This window comes from Marmota monax, unplaced genomic scaffold, assembly GCF_021218885.2.
Source record: "Marmota monax isolate L192 unplaced genomic scaffold, Marmota_monax_Labrador192_F-V1.1 WCK01_AAM20220418_F8-fsc00024, whole genome shotgun sequence".
Taxonomy (NCBI): Eukaryota; Metazoa; Chordata; class Mammalia; order Rodentia; family Sciuridae; genus Marmota; species Marmota monax.
The window spans coordinates 10,734,497-10,750,041 of NW_026695224.1; the positions used below are offsets into that span (position 1 = coordinate 10,734,497).

At 56.0% G+C, this 15,545-nt stretch overlaps 1 protein-coding gene across 2 annotated transcripts; it reads left to right on the forward strand.

Moving 5' to 3' along the window:
* Positions 1 to 3,737: 3,737 nt before the first annotated feature.
* Positions 3,738 to 14,873, forward strand: Cx3cl1 (C-X3-C motif chemokine ligand 1). Of its 2 annotated transcripts, XM_046435148.2 has the most exons (4): positions 3,738 to 4,183; positions 7,985 to 8,020; positions 9,875 to 9,995; positions 11,821 to 14,873. In XM_046435148.2, the coding sequence occupies exons 1-4, from the start codon at positions 4,114 to 4,116 to the stop codon at positions 12,827 to 12,829; spliced, it is 1,236 nt and encodes a 411-aa protein (XP_046291104.1). In that variant the 5' UTR covers positions 3,738 to 4,113; the 3' UTR covers positions 12,830 to 14,873. The 2 variants fall into 2 exon arrangements, with proteins under 2 accessions (XP_046291104.1, XP_046291105.1); XM_046435149.2 differs by lacking the exon at positions 7,985 to 8,020 and having other exon boundaries at positions 3,800 to 4,183; positions 11,821 to 14,867.
* Positions 14,874 to 15,545: the final 672 nt, after the last annotated feature.

Consider the following 15,545-nt stretch of genomic DNA (forward strand, 5'->3'; position numbering starts at 1 on the left):
GGGGCAGCCGCGGGCCCCCCACAACTCCCTTCTGGGAGCCAGTGGCGTCCGATTACTCCCGGGCCCCCAATGGGTCCACCTCGGTTAGGATTTTCTCTCTGTCAAGATCCTGCCTCTGTGCGCACCGCACTCCAGGCCCCAGCTCGCTTGCAACTCGCAGAGGAATCCTCCTCCCGCACCCGGCCCCAGCCACCCCTCAACCTCGGGGAGCCCCAGAACAGCGGCGCCACCTGCTCGCGGGCGCCCCCTGGGGGCACCACGCGGAGTGCGCCGCATTACTCCGGATAGATTGTTGGCGAGACCACGTCTCCGGTGCCTGATCAGCCTGCAGATCTAACTTCTAGTTTACAGGAAATGCATAGGATAAAGGAACACATTAGATGACTCACGGGAAATACCGAGATGAATTAAGAATGAGAACATTTTTTAGAAAAGTGGTCTTAACTCTTCAAAAGGTCAACACCTATAATCCCAGTGGCTCTGGAGGCTGAGGCAGGAGGATCGCAAGTTCAAACGATCCTAAAGGATCTTTAGGGAGGCCCTAAGGAATTTAGTGAGACCCTGTCTCAAAATATAAAAAGGGCTGGGATGCGGCTCAGTTGTTGAGCGCCCCTGGATTCAATCCCCAGTACCAAAAGAACAACAATAACAATAACAATAAAAAGATCATAAAAACGTGCAGGTGATCTAAAAAGAAATAATCATATGTAACACATGAATCTCAACTGGATCCTCATTCAAAAAATAAAAGCAAGAAGGGAAGGACGGAAGGGAGGAAGAGAAGATGAAGGAGGGAAGGAGAAGAAGGTATAAAATATACTTTCCAGCCCTCATGGTGGCACCTATCTGTAATCCTAGCAACTTGAGGAGGCTGGGACAGGAGGATTAAAAATTCAAGGCCGGCCTTAGCAACTTAGCAAAACCTGGTCTTAAAATTTAAAAATAAATAGAGTAAATAAAACTGGGAATATAGCTCATTGGTAAAGTACCCTCGGATTCAATCACCAATCCAAAAAGAAAAGGGAAAAAAAAACCTCTAAAACCATTCTAGTAGTAACTGGAGAAATTGGAATTTGAACTGGGTGTAAGATGACATCCACAAGTCATTGTTAATGTGAGGCGGAATAATAGCATCATGCTGTGCTTTTGTTCTAGGAGATGCGAGCTGATATATTTAGGGGCTCAGTGTGGAGCAGTCATCCCATCCACTCTGCAATAATTTAGCCAAAAAAATAAAATAAATAAATAAAGATGAAGCAGATATGGAAGAACGTCACCATTGAGCCTCAATGGTGGAAATACAAAAGTTCTTTGTACCATTCCTTCCTGTGCATCGTTTGAAATTTTCCAAACCAGATGTTGATTGGATAAAGCTTAACCTCTGCTCAGTTTTGGATTGAAACGTCCTCTCTCTCTCTCTCTCTCTCTCTCTCTCTCTCTCTCTCTCTCTCCCTCCTTTCTTGTTCCCCTGCCCCAGCCCCACGGCTTTAGTGCTCCCGAGGCCTTCTTCCTCCCACTGGGCTGAGCCCTTGGGGACAAGGACTTCAGCGTTTTTATCTCTGGGTCCCCATCCCATGACAGTTCCCCACACTAACAGCAAACACTAACCGCTCCTGCAGTTTTGTGTCTTGGCACCTAAGGGATCTAAACCCACTTGGCCCTCACAGTGGAGCCGGAGGCAGGGAGGGCAGCCTCGGGGTCTTAAGCCCAAACCCCGGAACCAGCCAGCTGAGGCAAACCCAGACTCCTCCACTTGCTACTGATGATCTTTGGGAAGTGTCTTACCTTCAGCACATGCCTCAGTTTCCCTTCCACAAAACAGACTCTGAGAGCCATGTTTTTGCTTATACTTTGGGTTTGTTGGGATGATCACATAAACACAGTTATTCTGGTGCTGCGCCTCAGACCTAGGCCTCATGCATGCTAGGCAAGCGCTGTACCACTGAGCAACACCCCAGTCTCGGGGAAAGCTCTTAAAATAGTGCCTGGCAGCCCAGTGAGGTGGCACACATCTGTCATCCCAGCGGCTGGGGAGGCTGAGACTGAAGGATTTGGAGTTCAAAGTCAGCCTCAGCAACGGCGAGATGCTCAGCAACTCAGTGAGACCCTGTCTCTAAATAAAATACAGAATAGGGCTGGGGATGGGGCTCAGTAGTCGAGTGCCCCTGAGTTCAATCCCCAGTACCCACCCCCAAAAAAGTGGCTGGCTTAGAGTCCATGTGATTTGTCTGAATAGGGCAGGATGCTGCAGACATCACACAGAAATAGCGCCCCGCGCCCCAGCAGCTAATCCCAAAGCCCTCGCTCTCTGACCACTCCTGTCTCCCCAGTGCTGGGGATCAAACCAAGGGCCCTGCAGGACCTGCAAGTGCTGTATCACTGGGCTACCCCACCCCACCCCAGCCTGGGGCCTACTCTGGGGCCAGAGGAACAAGGGCCTCTATTCCTGTCCTTTATGAGGTCGGGGCTTCCCAGGATGCCTCCCCTTCTCTTTCCTCCCTCACTTCCTTCCACCTTCCTCACAGCCTTCTCCTTCTGCTTTCTCCTCCTTCCCCCATTCCTCCCCCTCCTCACCCTTCCTGCTCTCACATGGCAGAGCATCTCCGTTTTTATCACCTTCCCTGGGACCAGTTTCTCCAGCTGTAAAAGGAGGAGTTGGAAGGTGCGAAGGTGAAGTTCCTGGATCTCTTATCTGCAAGGCCTGGGGCAGGTTCTCTGGGCCCCAGTGGACATTTGACCTCTACCAAGGGGGCTCCCCCAATTAAGGAGTGTCCAGCCTCTCGGCCTCACACCCCAGAGTGTCCATCTGTGCCTGGGTGGAGGTGACTGAAGACACAGCGAGACTCCCTGGCCATGGAGCGAGCCGTGGTCACTCTGCTCAGCGCAACCTGTACCAGCCCGGGACACTGGCTCCTAGACAAACTGGTTTTCCCTCTGGCTGTCTGCCCAGAGAGAACCAGCCCCACACAATCCCCTGCGGCCTGAGGCTGGGCCAGGCTCCTGCTGCCCTGCCTCCAGGGAAGGCTGCGCTGAGGTGGGCCTCAATCCCCGGCCTGCTGGTCCTGCCAGTTTCATGGAGAGGACACCTACAAGTCCAGAGCCAGTAAGTCCAGCCCCCAGGGGACTAACCAGACTTACTCCAAGACCAAGACAAGAAGTCCCAAAGAAGGCAGGACCTCTCCAGGACCTCTCCAGAGTTAAGGAGTCACCGGGCAGGGTTGGCAGTGCATTTCCACAGACTGGCAGGGGACAGAGCAGGAGATGGGCGTGGATTCAAAGCAAGAAAGGAGGCTGAGGAGCAGGAGGCAGGGAGGCCAGAGTCCTTTTCTCTGGGCCAGGCTGCCCCTGCACCTCACGCCCCCTCTTCTCCTGGCAGCCAGGGGTGGGGGGTGGGTTCTCCACCCTGATGTTTTGTAGACCTGGATGTTTCTGCCCCCTCTCTGGACCTCAGCCTCCTCATCTGGCCTTTTGAAGTGGGACTGGGTCATTCATTCAGCAAACACGGCATGGAGCACCTACTGTTTGCCTGACCCTGTGCTGAGCTCAGGAGACGACTGATGAGCGAGGTTCCCAGAGCTCAGAGTTTGGGGCTTGGGTTTGGAGGTTGGGGGCCCATCACCGTGTGGGAGGGATACCTCCCAGGCCAAAAGGGAGCAGGGGACACCCAGGTGGGCTGCGTGACTCTCTATTCGCCTGTCCTGCGATCCTTTCACTGACTGTCCAGTTAGGAAGGAGGACCAGGACCTGTGCTACCTCCCAGGGGAGGTGGCCTGTGCGCAGGGGAGGAGACACGCCCTTTGAGCCCCGCAGGCCGGGTCCAGTCGCTCGGTGCCAGGACAGGAGGACAGGCGGACAGGAGGACAGGAGGACAGCAGCAGCCAGGACCCTGCCGCCGCCCCTGGCCGCCTGTTCCCTGGCAACCTCGGAGGAATCCAGCCCCGGCTCCTTCCTCTCCCCTCCCACCGCCGCCTGCGGGGGCTGGGGGCGGAGGCAGCCGAGCCCCATTATAAAAAGCGGCAGAGCTCCAGCGGCGGAGGGACAGCCCTGAGCTCCTCCAACGCGGGGACGCAGCCGCCTGCCCTGGCCGGGCCCAGATCCTCGCCAGCCTCCGCCATGGCTCCGACGCCTCTCGCCTGGCTGCTGAGCCTGGCCACACTCTGCCATCTGACCATCCTAGTGGCCGGTGAGTGGGGCCTGGCCTCGCCAGCGGGCGGGGGAGCCAGCCCCTGTTTGGTGCCAGGACTTGACCCCAGGACCCCTGGCCGCTGCCTGGAGAGGCCCAGGGGATGCGCGGGAGGGGGCTGGGCACCTCCCTGGCCGGGATGCAGGGCTGTTCCTCCTTGGGGACAGATTTCCACCCTCCAGCGACTGTCCCTGCCTGGCCCTGTGAGCAACATCGCGACCTACAGGGGTGCGGGTGGCACAAGGGTTCCAGGTGTGGCTATGCCAGGAGGGTGGGGGCCAGGAGAAGCCCGAGGGGGCCCCTGTGGTGCAGGTGGGGGGCCCTGGCTGACAGTGGCCTGGGTTTTCCCACTTAGGTTTAAAGTGTCACCTGCAGTCTGGTCCCAGACCAGGGTGCAGGTAGGGCTGGCTCCTGCCCCAATGTCAAGGGCCCAGGAGTAAGGGAACCAGGGCAGTGAAGGCCAAGGTCACTGCTGCTCACGGATAGGCTGGTGGCTCTAGGGGTCTGTAGCAGGGTCCACCCCCTCCAGATGGCCTCCTCCTCCAAGCACAGCTTGGATTATGCTGTCACCTCCAGTCCCTTGCTTTCTGGAGCCCAGGACCTGGTAGGACCAAGTGTAGCCCTCCTACCTGATGTGGGTAAGACAGAGGCCCAGAGAGGTTTGAAAACTGGCCTGAGGATGCACCAAGGGGGACTGGAGAGGCCAAGACCTATGGGACTTGATGCAGGAGCTCTGCGCTCACCACCTCTCTGGGCCACCTGTCCCCAGGTTGGCTCCCCAGCCTTCTGGCAGGTTAATGCTCAGAGAAGGTGAGACTCTGCCTTAGGAAGAATGAGAGAGAATGCGAGAGTGAGAACCTGTGGCCTGGGTCCAGAATATCTCCGTGGAGCAAACCCCACAGTGGGACAGGGGACAGGCGGGTGCGTGGGCAGGTAGGTGGGGTGGTGGCAGCCTACAGCTGCTGGCTTCCTGCTATCTGAGCTGGGCCTGGAAGCCTGAGGTGTTTGAGGACATTGAGCACTGGAAGGTGAGGAGTCAGGAAGAAGTTCCTTGGCTATCACTTTGCTGTGTGTCCCTGAGTAGGGTCTTGTCTTCTCTGGTCTTATCCACTGCACCTTTAAAAATAGCTATTGCCTCCTTGGTAACGAGGCTGCAGTATCTATGAGGCTATTTTGCAGAGGGAGGAGGATTACTTTTACTCAACTGATGTAGGTAATTCTATGCTAGGATAGAAAGAGAACCCCAGGGGCTCCTGAGGCTTAAAGACCAGCCCATTCCTGCCCTGATCTTGGTCACTGACATTGCTGGGCATCCTTTCCGCCTTTCTGAGCCTCTCCTATAAAACTGAGCATTCAACCCAGCCCACCCTGGAGGTCCCCCAGGAGGGGACTCAGGATTCATGGTTGCTGCCTGGCTGTTGCAGGGCAGCTGCGTCAGTTCCCAAATGTGGGTTTGCAGGGCTGTCAGGAGGGGAGCTTCTGCGCTTTATATAACAAACCTGCAGATGCAAGTCGGAGCAGAGGATTTTTCTCACCAAGCACTGACGCATTCACTCCCACTCAAGTCCCGACAAGAAAGAGGAAAAAAATCTGTTTTAAGCAGCTATAGTCCTGCCCCCCTGCTTAGCGGTTGGGGGTAGAGGGGGTAGGCAGGGGAGGGTAAATTCAGAGTGTCAGATCCAGGTCCCTGTCAAACTTAAATAAAAATTCCTCTAGTTCTCTGCTGGTTCAGGTTTTTCTATGCCACGTACGAAGCACTTCCTTTGGCATTTCTACCCTTTATTGCACAAATGTGGATTGGTTGCGGGTTAGGTGACGAGCACAGTTCTAGATGCTGGGACCACATCAGTGAATGACAGGGTCAAAAGTCCCAGCCCCAGTGTGCTGGAATGTAACTGGACAGACAATATGTAAATTAAAAGGTTAAAAAAAAAAGTTAAAAGGTAAAAAAAAAATAGAGGAGAGAAGAGCCATAGGGGCAGTGGGCCAGGGCAGTGGTCCTTCATCATGGTTTTGCATCCAAGATGGGGGGACATTTGGCAATTTCTGGAGACTTTTTTTTTTCTTTTTGCTACTGGAGATTGAACCCAGAGGAGCTCTATTGCTGAGTCACATCCTTGACCTTTTTATGTTTTTATTTTCTATTTTGAGACAGGGTCTCACTAAGTTGCTGAGGGTAGCCTCAAACCTGTGATCCTCCTGCCTCTGCCTCCTAAGTCTCTGGGTGTGCACAGCTGTGCCCAACTTGGAGACACTTTTGGTTGTTCCAAAGGTCCCAGTGTTTGTGATTCAGGGTGCTACTGAGGTTTAGTGGGCAGAGACCAGGGGTGCTGTGACATCCTAAGCTCACGGGATAGTCCTCCTCAACAAAGGATCATCTGCTCCCAAATATCAGTAGGGTCACTGTTGAGAGACCCTGCTCTAATGGCAGAATGCTTCAGACCTTAAAAAAATTGCTCATGCTCACACCTTGCCTGTGAAGCTGTGGTTATCACGTCCGTTTTACAGAGAAGGAAACTGAGGCTCTGAGAGACCCACAGAGGCCACACAGCTGAGCCAGGGCCCATGCCCTGTCTTCAGCACCCTGCCCAGGGACCCACACCGTGCCGCCTCGGAGGCCTCTTTGCAGGCCTGGAGGGCTTCTTCCAGGGAGCCTCCATGATCTCCTGCAGTTGGAAGTGGTCTCTCCTTCCTGTCAACCCCAGTATGTCTGTGGTATGTTCTGGAACATGGTGTTTCTACCAGGCGCCCATGGCAACCTAGAATACTGGGATGTCTGGGGGCTGAGTAGAAAATCAGCTCCCTACTGAGCAGCTGTGTGGCCTTGGGCAAGTGGTCTAACCTCTGGTTCTCAGCTTCTGCATCTGGAAAACAGGAATAGAATATCCCTTTGCAGGGATGTTAGGAATTAATGAGTGCAAATGTGTATGTGCTGCATATAGGGTCTGACACCTGTAGGTGCTCAACAACAACAACACACACACACAAACCCAGCTGTTTTTGTTTTCTTGTGTGTGTTCGCCTGTCCATCAGCCTAGCAGCCTTCTGAGGGCGAGGCTGGCCTTGTTTACCCCACCCCCACCCCGTGCCTCCTAGCACCCAGCACAGGGTCTAGGGAGGCGAAGGAACCAAACTTTGTGGTTAACTGGGTACATATGGTGATTTGGTGTCAGTCCCATTTATTGGAACTGAGGTGCTGTCTTCAGTCCCAGCACCTGTGGGGAAAGAGCCTACCAGGGTTCAGGAGAACAGGACCTAAAAAAATTTGTATATCCTCAAAAAATTGGAGCAAGTGTCGGCTGCCTCCGGATGGGGGAGGGAGGATGGAGGGATGGAGGAAGGATGGGTGAATGGCTGGGGAGGAGGATGGACCGCAGAAAGCAGGTGGGAGGGTGAGATGAAGGGAAGCTGAGCATGGACAGGTGGTAGGTGGGTGAGTGGGGGGCGGGCAGTTGGATGAATGGGGAATGAGTGGCAGGTAGATAGGTGGGTGGGGCTGAGCAGGAGATTGACAGGAGGGGGAAGATAGAGGGTGGGTGGATAGATAGAGGGTTGGGTGGAGAGATGGGTGGGTGGGTGGGTGAGGGAGGGATGAGTGGATAGTAGGTGGGAGCATAAAGAGGGATAGGTAGATGGAGACATTAGTTCATTCTGTGAATATTAATATTGAGTTCCCACCTTGGGCTTGATGCTGCAAAAAACTGTGACACCAAGACAGACAAGCTCCCTGCTGTCCTGATACTCAGTGGACAGTTAGTAGGGGGCTGGCTGGGTGACTGGTGGCATTGTCTCTATTTGTAGAAACTTCAGCCCCCGGAAGTGAAAGGCCTCCCCCAGGTTAGTAACTCAGCCATCCTGGTGGGACCGAATGTCCTGCCGGCCCGTGGAGGAGGGCGGGGGCTTTGGGGCAGAGTGTCTGTGTGGCTTTTCCTAGATGGAGGCCTCCGTGGCTTCCCCGTCCTGGATGTGGGGGCTCCCCTCCCACCTGCGGCCCTGCTTATCTTATGTCACTCAGGGACATGGTTTTTCTGGGGCTTCCCCAGGACGACACCTGCCACACCAGTTCAGGGGCTACTGCCTGCTCCCCTCAAGAGACCCTAAGAGGCTGCTGCTGAGTCATTCTGAGGTCCCACTGGGGAAAAAGGAGGATGACAACTCCACACGGTCACTTTCACATCCTGTCTCCTTGCAGAGTAGAGCAGCCCCTCCTGTCCGTCCTAGGAAGGGGCTGTTCCTGGAAGTGCTGCCCTTTGGTGACCCAGCCCAGAGCTGCAGGCTCTGCCCACCCTCCCACAGGTGGCCTGGGCCAAGGCTAAGGGGAGTGACGGGGCGAGGAGGCAGCAGATTCTAGGAAGAGTGAATGTGTGTATGTGTGTGTGTGTGTGTGTGTGTGGTGTGTGCATGCGCACGTCCACCGTGTGTAAGTGTGTGAGCAGGCCGTGTTTTGGTGGAACGGAGGGATCAGGCCTGTCTCTCCACTCCACTGCCCTGGAAGGTTCTAGAAGTTTGCAAAACTCTCCGGGGTCTTTGCTGCTGCTGGACATAACCTTGACCCAGATCTGAGACTCAAGCTCTTCCCCATTTTGACACCCATTTTCCCTGAGCTTCTACCAAACAGACAAAATTCTGCTGGAGATTTTAGAAGAATGGGAAAGGCAGAATGCAGTGCAGACAACTTCAGTGTTTCTATCAGACGACTGGGTTTAGTTACCCCACCGCTCCTGGGGTTCCACTCTGGTTCCTCTTGCCACCCACCATCTGCACCCCTGCCCGCCCCATCTGCACCCCTGCCATGCCTGCCCTTCCAGCTCCTTCCCTCCCCCTTCCTCCTCTTGCTCCTGGGACTCCGGATGCCTCTTTTCTTCTCTAAAACTCATTCTGCAAACAAAGGGGCACCTCTTCTGCAGACCCCACCTTCTTAGAAGGCACCTGTTACCTGCATGTTTATAAACTATGTTATCTAGTGGACACGGTGATGCACACCTGTAATCCCAGCAGCTCAGGAGGCTGAGGAGGAGGATCCGAGTTCAAAGTCAGCCTCAGCAAGGGCGAGGCACCAGGCGACCCAGTAAGACGAGACCCTGTCTCTAAATAAAATACAAGATAGGGCTGGGGATGTGGCTCAGTGGTCCAGTGCCCCTGAGTTCAACCCTCCTCTCAAAAAAATTACAAAGTTCTTTTTATCTGGCACATAGCAAGTTTTTATTTTGGGTTTTTTTTTTTTTTTTGAGGGAGGGGGTGTTAATACCAGGGATTGAACTCAGGGGCACTCAACCCCTGAGCCAGGTCCCCAGCCCTATTTTGCATATTATTTAGGGTCTCACTGAGTTGCTTAGCAGCTCTCTTTTGCTGAGGCTGGCTTTGAACTTGTGATCCTCCTGCCTCAGCCTTCCAGCTGCTGGGATTACAGGCATGCACCACCTCGCCTGGCTAGATAAAAAGAGCTTTGTAAACAAGAATTTACTTCCCCTAGCCCTTACCACAGCCTTAGCAGGTGGGTGCTACAGTTGTCCCTATGTGGCATAAAACTCAGGCCTAGTGACATCAAGAGGCCGGGGCTGAGTCCAGTGCCTCAAAAGCCAGCGCTGGGACGGGTTTCTGGCTTAGGCGGTGTGGCAGAGGCGGGCTGGCCTGGGGATGGGCAGCCAGAGGCCATGAGTAGTCCTGCTGACCCAGGTCTTGTTGACACAGGACAGCACCACGGTGTGACGAAATGCAACATCACGTGCAGCACGATGACCCGACCAATCCCTGTGAATTTACTCATCGGCTATTGGAAGAACCCGGAGTCCTGCGGCAGGCGTGCTGTCGTGTAGGTACTCCCCTCACAACCCTCCCACGTGGGTCCCGGGCCCCCACGTGGTCCCCATGCGCACCTGCGCACCTCACCCTGGGCTCCCACCAAAGGCCTTGGCAAATGCTCCCCTTGTTCCCGGGCTGCAGGCCACCTCACTGACCTTAATATCTGGGCCACCTGACCAAGGTGGGGAGTGGCTTCCTGAATGGCCCAGGGTGGCCAAGGGGCAGGGCTGCGGCAGCCACCCAGGGCTCATTGCTCCTGGGCTGCAGCGTGTAGTCCACAGCCCCCAACCCTGCTGGGTCTTGAGGGAAGGAACGCGTGGCATCCCGACAGGGCACACTAGGCCCCGACAGACTGGGCGCAAGTCCTGCCCTTGCCTGTGACTGGCCTGGTGGCCTGGTCACACTGCTTAACCCCAACCCTTGGCTTCCTCCTCGGTAAGATGAAGATGAAAGAGACGATGTAATTCATGGCTTGGCAGGATGCCTGGACCCCACCAGGATCATTATGGCCATTTGGTGGATGAGGAAACAAACAGGGCCCTGAGGGACTTGGGAAGGGGCCAAGCTGAGCCGTTCTCTCCCTGGCCATCCTGGTCACTTACTGCCCCCACCCCAGTGCCCCTGTGGGTAACTGCCTAGCTCCTCAGCTCTGAGACCCTTCCACAGGGCTCTCTTTTGGGTCCTCAAGCAGCCTCAACCAGACCGCAGGCCAGGGACAGGAAATGGCCAGTAGCCATCTGTTGTCCAGGCTCTGCTCAAGGAAGTTCAGAGCTTCCTGCCCTCGGCCATGCAGCTCCTTCGAAGCTCAAGGTGTGGCACATGCTCCTGCCTGACCTCTTTGCTCGCTGGTCAAAGATCACTTCTGCCAGATGCCCCCAAATTATTATTTCTGTTTTCTAGGTAAAGGGGAATTGGCGGGAGGGGATCATGGTGAGGATCACCCCGGTTTCCTGGACTTCTCTGGCTTCTCAGAACACCAGGGCCAGGCTCATCTGAGCCTCAGTTTCCTCATCTGGAAAATGGGGATGATCCTGGCATCTGGGTTGCCAGCCGGGTAGGAAGTACACAGACCACAGCACGGAGCAAGAGCCCCAGGCTGCTCCACGCTTTAGACTCAGTGGGTGGTCCAGCTGCACCCAGCTTCAGAGGAAACTGCAGAGCTGGAAGACACTCAGGACCCCCACGGGCTCCCAGAAGGCCTTCAGCCTGAGCACACATGAGGAGGGGGAGGGGTCTGGTGGGTGGTGGCGGCCATGAAATGGGGGGAGAGGAACAACAGGGCTTTGAGGCATGGGGTCTTTTCCAGAGTGAGAGTCCCCACCACGGAGCTTCCTTATCACACACCTGACTTCAAAAAATAGCGGTGACATTCCCTCCCAATCAGGGAGAGCCCCTGCCTCCAGGGTGACGGCAGGATCATTAGTGTGGGTGATATTTTCAGCTTTTCCTGACTTCCTACTCCGGGTACTCCTTTTACATAACTTTGTTTTTTGCTTTTTTTTTTTTAAGTTTTACCTTTTATTTTTTTTTTAAACAATATAAGAAGTAGGGCCACCAACCTGGCCCCTTTTGCCTAGGACTTCCCTGGTTTAGAAAGAGAATGTCTTCCAACAGGATTTTTCTGGGGCCTGGGTCAGCCCCGCTCCTGCTGCCGGGCATTTCTGTCTCCAGGCCCCCGTGAGGTTTGGTGGGCCAGGGGCGTGATCCCGGGGCCCTCGGGCTGGGGAGCCAGGATGGAGTCTGCTGGCCTGCTGGGCCCAGGCAGCCCCCACTCCCACCTCCCCGGCTCTCTTGGTCTCTGGGCATCACTGGGTCCCTGTCTTCCTCCCTTGTAGCTTGGAGACCAAAAGGCACAAATATTTCTGTGCCGACCCAAAGGAGAAATGGGTCCAAGAAGCAATGAAGCATCTAAACCGCTCGGCTCAGACTCAAAATGGCGGCACGTTTGAGAAGCAAATTGGCTCAGAGCCCACGATCACCCCAGCCACCACCGAGGGACAGTCCCATCCTGCATTCTCTGAGCCTGAAGCCACAGGGGAAGGCAATAGTTTGGAGGTGACGACTTCTTCTCAGGAGGCCCAGAGGTCCATGGGGACTTCCCCAAAGCTGCCAGTGGGGACGACGGACTCCTCAGGGTACAGGTCAACCCCGACGTCAAAGGCTCCAGAGGAAAGGCCTCCCGCTGGGCCAAGGAGCACTGAGCCGATGGAGACAGCTGTGGCCTCTACCACTGTTGCCCAGCAGAGCCAAACTGGGCCTGGCCTCCGGGTCATAAAGGCCCACTCTGAGACCCACTCCACCCAGGTCCTCTCCACGGAGCCCCCCTCCACCCAGACCCCCGACATGTCATACCCAGCCCTCGAGGAGACCACCCTGTCTAAAGGCCAGCCCACATCGGGCAGGGGACAGACCCCTAGTCCAGAGACCTCTCCAGGGCCTGAGGAGATGAGTCCTGTCTCAACGCCCAGGGGTGCGTCCCAGGACTCGGGGCCTGGAAAGATGACCCACGCTCCTGTGGTCCCTGTCTCCTCCGGAGGGACCCCTAGCCAGGAGCCAGTGGCTTCAGGCAGCTGGGCCCCCAAAACTAAGGAGCCCACCCATACCCAGAGGTTGACTAATACGTCTGGCCCTATCAATACTGACCCTGGCCCCCAGGAAGCCACCCGAAGGCAGGCAGTGGGGCTGCTGGCCTTCCTCGGCCTCCTCTTCTGCCTGGGGGTGGCCATGTTCGCCTACCAAAGCCTCCAGGGCTGCCCCCGCAAGATGGCGGGAGAGATGGTGGAAGGCCTTCGCTATGTCCCCCGGAGCTGTGGCAGTAACTCCTATGTCCTGGTGCCAGTGTGAGCTGGCCACCTGCCTGTGTCCCGTTGTTTGATTCAGACAGCTGCCTGGGGACCCCATCCTCATTCCCACCCTCACCCCAGGGCCTGGCCTGAGCTGGGATGATGGAGCCTGGGAGGCGGGATCTCCTGGTGCAAGCTGCTCGGCGCCCCCAGGTGTGGCCCCGGGAGGCCACCCTTGACCACTGTCAACCTACGAGGGACAGAAGGAGCGGCCTCCAACTCACCCAAACCCGAGAACCCTCCTCTGCTGCTGGCTGGTTAGAGGTTCCCTTGGACACTGTCCCAGCCCCCAGTGAACAATTATTTATTGAATGCCCAGCCCCCTCTGACCCTCCCTGTGAGGACTGCCCTCCTCCCATCTCAAGATGAGTGACAGGCCAGGCCCTCGGTCCCCTCCCCAGACCTCTGTGTCTCTTGGTCCTGCTGCACTTGCCAGTCACCCCGGCCAGCTGCGGTGCTATCTCTCCCTGTCCCTTGTACAGAGCCCACCCCGCAACAGGGGCCATGTCTTTCTTGCATGAGGCTCGTGTGGTGTTCCCAGACCTGCTCTGGGAGAAGCCCCTGGCACCGTGGGGAGGGAGCTGAGGTCATTTAGTGGCATGGATGTTTTTCCTCCTGGGTCTCCTCTGTGCAGTGAAGGAACTTTGAGTTGGTGGCTGGGGTCCACTCCACCCACCTGCCCACCCAGCAAAAGGAAGGGGGGATGGGGGTCCGTGCCATGGCTGTACTGCTGACTCCCAGACTTCTGCGAGACCCTCTCCCCGGCCCCTCAATGCTGCCTGAGCCTCGTCCGCAGAGCACTTAGAGGGTCTCTGCCACTCCTGACTCCTGGGGGACCTGCAAAGGGCCGTTTGATAGTTCAGGTCCTGTGCTGTGGGTCCCCAAGTGGGGGCTGGCCTGGGGGACCTGTGGGAACAGAGGAAGCCCCTCCTTGTCCAGGCTCTGCGCTGACTGGAGGACCCGTGTATGTTGGGGGGGATGTCAGCCGCCACCCGCCCAAGAGGGGCCAAGCAGTCTGTGGAAGGTGCCAGGGAAAGTCCAGAGCGTTCTCTGGGTGTGACCTGAGGGCGTGTGCAGGGTGGCTCCCTGTGGCGCACACTCCCAGGCTCCCTCCCGCCTCCCTCTCTCCTGGAGAGCCCAGCTCCCTGGGTGCTGTCCCTCACCTGACTCCGCTGCAGGCAGGGCCAGGAATTCCCGTGAGGACCTCAGGAGTCCTGTGTTTAGCTCTGGAAGGGACTCTGCCCTGGGGGAGAGGGGCGAGGGAGGGTGATTGTGACCACAAAGTCCTGGGTTCCCTTTTGGACTGCTGGAGATCCTGTCAGGCCTGGAGGTGAGCTGTTCGGCTGGACCTACAGAGTTAGGCCTCTAGGGCCCCTGTGGCAGCTCACCCCTCCCTCTGGCTGTCCCCAAGACTGACCTTTGCTCTCTACTGAGGAGCCTCTGCAGGGCTGAGCTGCACCAGGTGGCTGCTCAGAGGAAGTCAACCCAGCTGGGCCACCTGCCCTTCCCCCTGGCTGTCAGGAGCCTGGCCTAGGTGGGCCTCGCCCCTCAGGTGGGGACTCCTGACAGGAGTCAGAGGGCAGGGCAGGGTGCACTCTGCGCTGGCTTCTTGTTGGGACATCCCTCGCGTGTAAGAAGGCTGCTGGACGAGGTCCCCTCGGCAGGACATGCACAGAGACACTCTGGGAAGGATCTTGAAGGAGTTGATTGATACTTTTGCTTTTCAACCCTCATTACCAATGTCTGTGCCATTTTGTATTTTATTAATAAAACTCAAAAGTCTTGTGAATCAAATAAGGGTGATTTCTCTGGGGCAGGCCCCAGCGGGGTGGAACAGGGACAGGCCTCGCCCTGTATGGGCCCTGGGAAGCCCCATCTCCAGCCTGCCTGGAGCAGGGGACGGGAACTTTGACAACTAGCAGGAGGGAGAAGGGGTACTGGGGATGCAGCTTAGGAGGGCTGGGCTCTGGCCGGGTCTATTCTGCCAGCTGTGTGATGCTGGGCCAGCGTCTTTACCTCTCTGGGCCTGTTTAAAAGTGGATGTGAGGGCTGGGGTTGTGACTCGGTAGTGGAGCGCTTGCCTAGCATGCATGAGGCACTGGGTTCGATCCCCAGCACCATATTAAAAAAAAAAAAAAGGATGTGAGATGTCTTCTGTCTGGTAAGACTCAGAATCCTCTATGAAACCCTACCCCAGGCCCCCTGAGCCACCACCCCAGGGACCCTGTTATCACCGTCAGTGACCCAGTGACTCATGAAGCAAACTGGGCCACGTTTTCCTCTTTACTACCTTGGTTCGTTCCTGATTAAAACAAAGATTAATGAGGGTTAGAACATCTCAAAGGACCTAGGAGTCCACGGATGTGACCCAAGTGTGAGCCTCCTAGTGGCCCCTCAGCTGCCCCAGGTCAAGTCCAGCCTGTTGACAGACAGTATTTCATGGATTCTAAGAAGCACTTTTTTTCCCACAGTGACAGGTTGGGAATTGGAATTTGCTTTGCAATCAACGGCTCATCATAGCTTCATTAATTAATTAGATATCAGGACATCCTACCATTAATGACATTTTTGATTCAATGCCTACATGGTACTTTTAAAAATCAGAGGCAACATTTAAAAATCAGAAATGCACACGGGGACTCCCTTTCCTACATCTTCTCAGTGTCATAGAAGATCTGGCCTCACAGACTCACAATCCCCCAGGGGGGCAGTGGGCA